The sequence below is a fragment of the Eretmochelys imbricata genome, chromosome 23, assembly GCF_965152235.1.
Source record: "Eretmochelys imbricata isolate rEreImb1 chromosome 23, rEreImb1.hap1, whole genome shotgun sequence".
In the NCBI taxonomy this organism is placed as follows: Eukaryota; Metazoa; Chordata; order Testudines; family Cheloniidae; genus Eretmochelys; species Eretmochelys imbricata.
In genome coordinates, this window is record NC_135594.1 from 12480137 (window position 1) to 12490889 (window position 10753).

The window sequence follows — 10753 nt, forward strand, 5'->3', positions numbered from 1 at the left end:
ACACACACACACACACAGATCAGGGCCCAGCCCCTCCAGCAGGGGGCAGCAGGGACACACACACACACACACACACACACACACAGATCAGGGCCCAGCCCCTCCAGCAGGGGGCAGCAGGGACACACACACACGGCAGAGCGCAACCCCTCCACCAGGGGGTAGCAGGGACAGCGATTGAAGCCCCCTGGCCGGAGCTGCGGGAACACACGGAGCCCAGTAAGGAGCCTGCGAGCCCCGCCAATCCCCCACCACCACAGCAGCAGCGGGGGTTGCCCCCCTCCCCAGCACCAGCAGGGGTCCCGGTCATGCGCCGTGACCCAGCCCCACTCCCCCCTCTGTCCCCACACCAGTGGGGGTCCTGGCCGCAAACCGTTGCTGCCCCCCCACCCCAGCACCAGTGGGGGTCCTGGGCCACCCCCACACACCACCGGCAGCACCCCCAGTCCTCCGCCCCTCATTACCCCCATGCCGAAGTTTTAGTTAGGGATATAAAGTAAAATTCAAGGGCCGTGAATTTTTGTTTACTGCCAGTAACCTGTCCATGACTTTTACTAAAAATACCTGTGACTAAAACGTAGCCTTACTTATATGTCAAAATCAGGTCACCTCTCAAACTTCTCCAAGCAGACTGAGCTCTTTAAGTCTCCCCTGCTCAAATAGCAGAATGGGAGCCCCCAAAATTCATGAGATTGGCTTGAAAAAAAAAAATCACAAGATTTGACAAATAATAAACCTTTGGGAGGGGGGGTTTGTTTGTTTGTTTTATACATTTGACTTCTGGGGTTGGACCTTTCTAGGGTCAGGTTTCACAGGGTTTCTCCGCAACCCAAAGTGCTAGAAAACGAATTACCTTTTTTTTTTTTAATGAAAGCGCAGATTCTTACCAAAAAACCATGGCTCCAAGAGCTGGAGACGTCAAGAAACAACACAAAGTATCATCCGACAAAGTCACGCGAGACAGTCAAGGAGGGTTTGCACCCGATCCGGACAGGAAGTGAAAGTGAAAGTGGAAGTTTGGAGGCAGGTGGCAGTGGTGATTCCCGGGGCTGGGATTTTGGCCTGCACGGCGGAGTGTAACATCCCTGCTCTTGCAAAGAGTGCGGTGGGGAGGCGCTCTCAGTCACATGGGCAGAGCTGGAGGGGGATGTCCGTGTCCCAGGTCAAGAAGAAGGGGAACATCTTCTCGGAGAAGGGGTAGTTGAAGGTGAAGATGTGCTCCCCGGCGTCGTTGTTGTAGAAGGAGAGTTTTCCAAGGATGAAGTCTAGATGCACCTTGATCCTGCGCAGAGGCTCCCGTAGGAAAAGCGTTGTCTTAGGGGTGCTGAGCGCCTTGTACTTCCCATGGTTCAGCTCCAGCCCCCAGAACCCCTGCTCAGCAGTTATGTAGAGATACACGTTCCTCTTCACTGACTCCCGCACGGCGCCGACGATCCAGCCTTTCCCGGCACCCACCTCCACTGCCCAGTCCAGCCGCCCCCCAGAGATGCCCGGGGTGCCCAGTACACAGGGCTGAAAATAAAAACGCTCTGAGCTGCAGGGAAGGTTCTGGGCGCAGTCCCCGAGCCGCACGCTTTTCTGGTCTTGGGAGATCAGCAGCGTGCGGAACGCCGTGTTGGGATCCAGCTTCACCTCCACTGGGGAGAGAGAAGCAGAGAGTTAGGGTGAGATCTTGGCACGCAGCACCACGGCCGCTGTGAAATCTCAACGTGCCCTGGGCTGGTGGCATCGGACTGTCACTGACCTTTCTTCTTGCTTCCGAAAAATTGATCGTACAGCTCCGAGTCCAGCTTCTCCTGCTGGTCATTCTCGTCGTCCTCGCTCGCACCAGCCGGCTCTGGCATCTGACGGAAAACTACGAGACACACGAGAGAAATAATTACCATGGGCGAAACTGCCTCCGAAAGGGACAAACGGAGGCAGGCTGTCAGGAGGTCAGGCTACATACTCCCGGGGTCAGCCCCATTGTAGATACATCGCTTCCCACTAGGGGGTGCTCTAATGAGGACAGGCAATCTCTACAGAGGGAGGAATCAAACCCTGAATGTTGTATTGTCTTCTCCCTCTCTCGTTTTATACGTGAACAGTGAACTACACCTACAGCTAGCATTGGCAGCATTCGATTTTTATGGGTTTATAATTTCGAGGGATAAATAGCGATGTTTATTTTGAAGCTTTTTTTTCTATTTTATCGACTGAAATATTCACAGGTGCTGGAAATTTCGGGTTTTAAGCATTTCGTTCTATTCTGATCAACCGACATTTTCATAGTTCTGCCACATTACGGGTTTTAAGCCTCTCTTTTTTCTGTTTTTATGGATTTAAATTTTTCAGAGTTGCAGGAAATCCTTTTTGGGGGGGAAAAGGGGAGTCAGACAATACAGTAACTCCTCACTTAAAGTTGTCCCCGTTAATGTTGTTACGTTGCTGATCAATTAGAGACCAGGCTCGTTTAAAGTTGCGCCATGCTCCCTTATAACGTTGTTTGGCAGCCGCCTGCTTCGTCCACTGCTTGCAGGAAGAGCAGCCCGCGGCAGCGAGCTGGTGGGGGCTTGGAACCAGCATGGGCCGGCAGCCCCCCATCAGCTCCCCGCTCCCTAAGTTCCCTGTGCAGCAGCCGCCAGTTCTGGGCGCTAGCCACTAGGCCACCCTTGTTAGACGGGGGGAAACTGAGGCATGCCAGGGGATGACCCTCCCCCCATTTACCAGAAAGCTCCAGCAAGAAATGAGTCAGACCACTGGGGAAACGAGGCGGGATCTCTTCTATCAATTGCCGGCAGTTCAGCTGTCCCTCCCCCACTGCCATGTGCTGCTCCTGCCCTCCACCTTGGAGCTGCTCCCAGTAGTCTCCTGCTTGCTGTGCAGTGGGGGGAGGGTGGGAAGAGGGGTGCTGATGTCAGGGTATCCCCCTCCACCTGCTCCTGTACCCCATCTCCACAGAGCAGGAGGGACAGGACAGGGCTCAGGATGGAGGGAGCTTGCTGGCAGCAGCTGCTGTCTCAGCTTGCTGGTCTACTTACAAAGGCAGCGTATTTAGAGTGAGGTCAGTGTACTTAAAGGGGCAGCGTGTGTCTCTCTCTCACACACACACAGGGTGTGTTTCTGTCTCTCTCTGCCATGCTGTGTCTCCTCCCTCCATTCGTGCTGCCTTGTAGGGTGTGAGGCTACATTAACAACAGTGTGTTAATGCTTGAGGGCTCAGCCGAGTGCGAGTTCATCATTTAGCAGCAAGGCATTCCCTGGGAAATATCCCACCCTCTGACTTCACCACCTCAACCAAGCTTCACAATCATCATCGCTGTGCACAGTATTAAATTATTTGTTTAAAACTTATATATGTGTGTGTGTGTGTGCGCGTGTCTTTTGTCTGGCAAAAAAAATTTCCCTGGAACCTAACCCTCCCTATTTACATTCATTCTTATGGGGAAATTGGATTCGCTTAACATCGTTTCACTTAAAGTAGCATTTTTCAGGAACATAACTGCAATGTTAAGCGAGGCGTTACTGTAATTACCTAATGGCAGGAGATGCTGAGATTCCAAAAGTTAAAGTTTTATAGCCAAATTGTCCACATCCCACGTCAAAATGCATAAAGTAAATACCCTTAAATCAAACTCTAATAAGGTTTCAAGCCGCATTTTTCTTACTTTCTTTTTAAAATTCGATTAATGTCGATGGGAACATTTTTTCATTGGTCCCTGTGTGCGCAGTGAAATCGACGTATTATCATCAGGGATATTTTTTCATCGGTCCCTGTGTGCACGGTGAAATCAACATTTACCGACATTTCGCAATAAAAATCTCACCCTTCCAAGCCAATCTCTAGACTGGGTCCCAGATGCCGATCCACATGCACAGCTTTAACTTAGGGTACGCCTTGAAACCAATGTGAACGGCAGAGAGGACATCCTGAGGCTGCGCCTACGCTAGAAAGGTGTCACGGGGTGACACTGGTCCTTTAAGACAGAGGAGGTCAGTGCACCTGTGACTGGTCAATTGGCCCCCAAATGGGCGTAAAACCGGTTACCTGGGCCCTAGAGGGAAGAGCTTGGATGGGAGCTGGAATTGTTGGTGAGAACGGACCAAAGCTGGCGAGCCCTTGAGGGTGGACTCTGGAGAGACGTGAGGTGCTGTGATTGACTCTCGAGTGGGTGACCTGGAGATGAAATCCCCAAAGAGAGCAAACACGGATCTGATGTTCACCATCGGCACCGGCGATTGATTTTGCTCCAAGGCTTTGGGGGAATTACTGCACCGGTGCCTGGCAATAAATGATGCCCAGAGGTGGGCTTTGTACCGGATGCTGTTCCTTTGTAAGGGTGGAAGAAAGGGGAAACTGAGGCAAGGCGCTTCGGCCGTGCCGTGGCCCAACGCAGGAGGGTGCCCCTGGCTGGGCTGCACTGCCACGGGCATTGGCATAGCAGCAAAGCACCTCTAGCGTGTAGATTCCAGGGCCTGAAGGAATCTTTGTGATCATCTAACCCAGTGGCTCTCAGCCATTCCAGATGACGGGACCCCTCTCAGGAGTCTGATTTGTCCGGCACACCTCCAAGTTTCACCTGACTTAAAAAACAACTTGCTTACAAAAATCAGGCCTAAAAATACCAAAATGTCACAGCCACACTAGTACTGACAAATTGCTGCCTTTCTCGTTTTTACCATATAATATAATATAAATGGATTGGAATAAACATATTGTACTTACATTTCAGTGTAGAGTCTATAGAGAAGTATAAACAAGTCATTGTCTGTATGAAATTTCGGTTTGTCCTGACTTCCCTGGTGCTTTTTATGTAGCCTGTTGTAAAACTAGGCAAATATCTAGATGAGTTGATGTACCCCCTGGAAGACCTCTGCATACCCCCGGGGGTACATGTACCCCTGGTCAAGGACCACTGGTCTAGCCTGACCTCTGTATGACATGGGGCCAGAGAACCACCCCGAAATAATCCCTAGAGCAGAGAAAAAACAGCCAATCTCGATATAAAAATGATCAGGGATGGAGAATCCAGCATGAGCCATGCTGAATTGTCCCAGTGATTAATTACTCTCACCATTAAACACTTACACTTTCTTTACTGTCTGAATGTGTCTAGCTTCAACACCCAGCCATTGGACGAGGTCGTTAGACCTTCCTCTGATAGACCGAAGAGCCCGTTATGAAATATTTGTCCCCCAGGTAGATACTTATAGACTGGGATCAACCTTCTCTTGGTTAAACTAACTAGATCGAGTTCCTGGAGTTTGTCACTGTAAGGCAGGTTTTCTAATCCTTTAATCTTCTCTGACCCCTCTGCAATGTACCCACATTCTTCCTGCGAGAAAGGGGCAGGTGCTTAGGCATTTGGCCTGGCATTTGGCAACTCTGGGTTTGATCTGCTGCTTCGCCACAGATGCCCCAGGCGACCTGGGACAAGCCGCTTGCACCTGGCCTACCCGTCAAACGCATCCTGGCGTAGCTGCCAGGGGAAAACAACTGCTGCCGTGATCAACAGAGCCAGGCCAGCAAAGCCCCCAGTGCTTACAGCCAAAAGCATCTGGCCTAGCTGCAAAATGAGATCAACCCCGCCGCGTTTTTTGAACGGTGAAAATGTCACGCCCCGAGAGCCAGAGATGGGTCGATCTCATCCCCCGCGTCACTGCAGCTGGGTCGACAGATTCCTCCATCACCCTTGCTATTGCCTCTCAGAGAGAGGAAGGGAAAACCCCTTCCACCGATGTAGGAGGTATTTATACCCCAGCCCGAGCAGTGAGACAGACCGGCCGCGGCACCTACATGAGGCTCAGTAGCAGAGATGTAGCTGCAGCCTCTCCGTGCCTTAGTGCTTTCCATCCACAGAGACAAAGCACTTTAGAGGGAATGCCAGCATCTCTACCAGCCATTTTTCAGATGGGGAAACTGAGGCATGGAGAGGGGGCCGGGCTGTGATTTGTCTGGGATTACCCAGCAGCAGAGCTGGGAATGGAACCCTGGTCTGCTGAGTGCCAGATCTGGGTGCTAGCCTCTAGGCCACCCTTGTTGGACTGGGGGAAACTGAGGCACGACAGGGGGATCAAAAAGTTCCAGCAAGGAATGAGTCAGACCATAGGGGAAAATGAGGGGGGATCTCCTCCATCTACTCACTCTTCGGCATGTCCTTTTGGATCCTTAGCGACAGATCCTTCCGGTTAATACCATCCAATATCTTCACTGCCATCTGCAGAGCCTTGGACTCCTGGTAAACCTGGACCATGGCCCAAGCTATGTCCATGGCTTCAGCCACCTCCGTCTTGGAGCGGGGGATTCGCTTGTAGCCGTCTTCCAGGGGATAGTTCTCCAGGTGAAACTTGAACATCTGGAACTCTCTTGATTCTAGATCATTCAAATACTTGATGAGCTTGCAGGACGCGCACTGTGCCATGTCTACCCTGGGCCGGCGTCCCAGATCCCGGCAGGAAAGCAGTCCTGTGCAGAGGTTAATACAAATAACTACTGCTGTCCATCTGCCTGTCTCAAAGCCCTTTACGAAGGAGGGCAGTATTAATAGTGCCATTTTATCGATTGGGAAACTGAGGCACATAAAGGGGAAAGTGACTTGCACAAGGTCAGGATAGAACTCAGGAGTCCAGACTCCTAGCCCAATCTAGCCACTAGCCCCCACTCCCCTCCCAGAACCAGGGATAGAACCCAGGAGTCCTGATGGCCCTTAGACACGGCCTAGCTCCACCCACGGCCTAGCTCCACCCACTGCAGCCTGGGGGTCAGTTACCAAGTGGCTGCTGGTTGTACACCAAGCTAGGGCTGGCTGGAAATTTGGCTGGGAAATGCTGATTTTGTCACCATCAAAATATTTTGAACAACGGGTTGTGTTTTGGCCAAACGGCCCGCGGTGCCTAACCCCCCTGGAAACCAATGGGAGTTGGGCATCCCAGCGTCTACAGCCAACCCACTAGATTTTAGGCACCTCCATCCCTTTACAAATCAGTCCCTTGGCGGTAATAAAACCCCCGCAGCTGAGCGGTGCCAGTGGCCTCAGGCTCACGAGGCTTGGGCTGTGGGGCTAGAACATGGCCGCGTAGCCATTCCAGCTCGGGAGGGAGCCAGGGCTCTGGGACCATCCCACCTTCACAGGTGTTGCGAGGATCAATAAATCCCCAGAGGTGCTCAGACAGTGGCTACAGACCCGAACTGGGATGCAGGACACCTGGGTCCTCTGCCTGGCTCTGCTGATAGGGGACTTTGGACGAGTCACTTCCTCCCACCATGCCTCAGTTTCCCCATCTGTGTCATGGGGTTAACAATCCCGATTTCCTTTTCAGAGCACTTCAAGAGCTGCTAACAAGAAGACCCAGGGGCTATAGGGTGTTATTAAGCACCTGACACAGACACAATCCCACATCCCGCCCCCACCCCACCGCGCACCACACACACCCCATGGCAGAACTGGGACTGGACCCCAAATCTGGGCTCCTTGTTGTGCGTCCCTGCAGCTGCCCCATGCCGGTCCTTTGCCTCCATTTCATCACCACCCCCTGCTTTGGGCACAGGGAGCTTGAACTGCTTGAACCTGGCTTGAACCGCCAGGCCCCCGATGCCCCCTTGGGTCAGCACCCGGGCTCCAGCCACTTGGCTGCTGAGAATTGGTGTCACCCCCATGGGGAAGTCAGAAGGTAGCTGAGAGCTCCCAGGCCCAGCTGCTGCGGCTCTCTGTCCCCTGCCTGCCTGCTCCCCCGAAGAGCCCAGGGGTGGCTGTGGGGGGGGAGCAGTAGAGGGAGGGATGGGGGAGCAGGAGTCAGAGAAGATGGGGGGTTATCAGGAGGGGAGGGGTGGAGAGGAAGAAGGTCTCAGGGGGGAAGGGAGGAAGAGGGGAGTCAGATAGGGATCAGGAGGGGAGGGCTGGAGAGGAAGAGGGTCTGGGGGGGAAGGGGAGGAAGAGGGGGTCAGGTGGGGGTCAGGAGGGGAGGGCTGGAGAGGAAGAGGGTCTCGGGGGAGGGGAGGAAGAGGGGGTCAGGAGGGGATGGTGGAGAGGAAGAGGGTCTCGGGGGAGGGGAGGAAGAGGGGGTCAAATGGGGGTCAGGAGGGGAAGGCTGGAGAGGAAGAGGGTCTCGGGGGAGGGGAGGAAGGGGGGGTCAGGTGGGGGTCAGGAGGGGAGGGCTGGAGAGGAAGAGGGTCTCGGGGGAGGGGAGGAAGGGGGGGTCAGGTGGGGGTCAGGAGGGGAGGGCTGGAGAGGAAGAGGGTCTCGGGGGAAGGGACGGAAGAGGGGGAAGGGAACAGGAGAAGAAGAGGAGGTGGGGGGAGGAAGAGGTGGCAGGAGAGGAAGACGGAGGTGGGGGGAGGTCAGAGGGGGAAGCAGACGGGAGAGGACCAGGAGGGCAGATGAGAAGAGAAGGGGCTCAGGGGAGAGGAGGGGAGGGGACGGGGGCAGCACTTCATTCATGGTGAAGAGCTGCCGCAATATTTTTACTTTCATAACTGACGGGCCAAGCCGAGAGGGACCGGGGCTAGGAAGTGACAAGCCCAGAGGGGCCGGGGCTCAGTCCTGGCCCAAATTAAGCCCTGGAGGGGGGACAGGAAGAGTGGGGGGGCAGGAGGGAGGAGAAGGCGCCTGAGCATGCAGGTTGAGGGGAGCCACCCCCGATCCCAGAGCATTGCCCCGGCCCCACTCACCGGCTGGCAGTAAAAGCGAAAGTGCTTGCAGGGGAGGGAGGAGGGACAAAGGCCACCCCAGCCCCCACCCTCCGCACGAGTCCAGCCCTCCTTTAGCCCAGGGCTGCTGTGCGGAGCATCCACACAGCAGGCAGGGGTAGGCCAGAGCCAGCCCGTCTGCGTGTGGAGGCTCATGGGGGAGCTGGGCAGGGAGGGGGAGCTGGGCAGAGGGTGGCACAGGGAACATGGGGGGAAAGGGGGGATACAGGGCAATAGCAATCTGGCTTTTCCCTGTGGATCAGGCCTCTGCTTTGATTCTGTCGCCTGGGAGGGGTCCCAGCCCCCCCAGCCCAGCCCCCCCAGCCCAGCCCTCTTCCTCCACCCCCCATTTCCCCATTGCCTGCCATGTCCCCCATTCCCCTGGAATCCCTGCTGCCCCCACATGCCCCCACCTCATCCCCCAGTCCCCATCTCCTCCTGACCCCAGCCCCAGCCATACTGACCCCTGTCCTTCCCCCATTCCCCCTGGCATGCCGATCCAAGGCAGTAGGGGAGCAGACAGGGCCTGTCCTCACCTGACACCCCCAGTGAGCAGGGCCTTCCCCAGCTCCTGCTCAACCCCCCCTACCCTGAACCAGCCCTGCTGTGGGGGCTGGAACAGCACCCTCCCCCCAGGCTCTCCCGATCTGTAATGACCGCAGAGCAGTGGGAACTCAGGGCCATTCACCCCATAGTGCAAAGAGGGACACTGAGGCAGAGATAGCAGAAGGGCCTGGCACAGCAGCGAATAGAACCCAGGAGTCCTGAGCACCAGACTTTAGCCGCTAGGCCATGCTGCCCCCTGGATGGCAGCTAAAAATGGCTCAAAGATGAGAAGCCCCAGTGCCCGCCAGAGCGCTCGGTCCCTCTCCGTGTCTCAGCCAGTGAGGGGCCCATTGTCCGCCCTCCATGCGGCTCAAGGAGATGCCAGAGCCACCTCAACACCCACCCTAGCCCCAGCTCTGCTGGATGCCCAGAGGGTGCCCTGAGGCATAATCCCACTCCCTGCCTCAGTTTCCCCATCTGTCAAAAGGGCATCGCCAGCCCACCTCCTTTGCAAAGCACTCGGGGAATCTCAGGACAAACAGGGCAGCACCATGGGAGCACCCGCTACAGGGACAGAACCCAGGAGTCCTGGGCTGGGCTCTAGCTGCTGGGGGACACCGCCCTGTGTCTTGGGGTGGGGTCGGGAGGAAAAGAAATTGGATGTTCAAGGGCTCCAGAGCCTGGAGTGGGCTGGTGACATCACAGTCCCAGGCAGGGGATTGACGGGGGGAAAAGATAGATTGATTGATTGATTGATTGATTGGCAGCTCACCCAGAACTCCAAGATTTCAGGCCCGAGATGGGGTGGATGGATGGATGGACGGGCAGACAGATGGACGGGTGGATGGATTCACTGCTCACATCTGGAGAACAGCAGCTCTCCAACACTAGCTCTTGAAATCAAATTGAGGAAGACCTTTCCTTGGGCAAAACCCTGACAGGCGCCTGGTGTGGGGGGCCAGTGGATTTGTGACCCCCCCCCCCGGCTATGAGTGGTCCCGGGTTCACAATGGCGCCAGTGCCCTGGAGCCAGGCCCAGGCTCAGAAGGGGCCCCGGCCTGCTCCGCTTGCTCTGCGCCCTGAGACCCCACCAGCCCCCTGGCCCCAGCCGCCAGATCCCCTCTGCCCCCCGGCCAGACCCCAGTCCACCCCCGGCTCCGGGCAGTCTCTGTTTCCCACCACCTGGGGGGCCCCCCTGTCCCCCCGACGCTGAGCCACCCGGGACTGGGGCAGGAGCCCCGCCAGTTTCAGCCAGTTGATGGGGGCGCAGTGTGGGGGCCTTGGCTGGGCCCCTCCAGGCAAGTGGGTCCTGAGGGAGCCTGGCCGGAGCAGGCCCTGGCCTGGCTGATTGCGCCACTCCCGAGGGGCCGGAGCGATTCCTGGCCCCGGGACCAGCCCTGGCTGCGCTGCCGGCTCAGCCCAGCAGACAGTCGCCTCCCAGCAGGGCCGGTGACTGCGGCCGGGAGCCAGGGCGTGGGGGAAGGGGTCTGGGGGGTGCTGGGCTGTGAGGGGGCGGGGTAGATGGTGTGTTGGGGCACATGG

General features: G+C 56.1%; 1 protein-coding gene across 2 annotated transcripts; it reads right to left on the bottom strand.

The window, feature by feature from the left end:
- Window positions 1–489: 489 nt before the first annotated feature.
- On the bottom strand, window positions 490–8702 carry LOC144279033 (E3 ubiquitin-protein ligase TRIM7-like). Of its 2 annotated transcripts, none has more exons than XM_077840463.1 (4): window positions 8648–8702; window positions 6125–6445; window positions 1745–1855; window positions 490–1637 (listed from the first exon to the last, which is right to left on the bottom strand). In XM_077840463.1, the coding sequence occupies exons 2-4, from the start codon at window positions 6399–6401 to the stop codon at window positions 1120–1122; spliced, it is 906 nt and encodes a 301-aa protein (XP_077696589.1). In that variant the 5' UTR covers window positions 6402–6445; window positions 8648–8702; the 3' UTR covers window positions 490–1119. The 2 variants fall into 2 exon arrangements, with proteins under 2 accessions (XP_077696589.1, XP_077696590.1); XM_077840464.1 differs by lacking the exon at window positions 8648–8702 and adding an exon at window positions 7412–7428.
- Window positions 8703–10753: the final 2051 nt, after the last annotated feature.

Coding starts and splice junctions, on each gene's coding strand:
- LOC144279033 (XM_077840463.1), bottom strand. CDS start 6,401: ATGGCACAGTGCGCGTCCTGCAAGCTCATCAAGTATTTGAATGATCTA. Junction 1,856..6,124: donor CCAAAAGGACATGCCGAAGA/GTGAGTAGATGG, acceptor TGTGTCTCGTAG/TTTTCCGTCAGATGCCAGAG. Junction 1,638..1,744: donor TTTCGGAAGCAAGAAGAAAG/GTCAGTGACAGT, acceptor CTCTCTCCCCAG/TGGAGGTGAAGCTGGATCCC.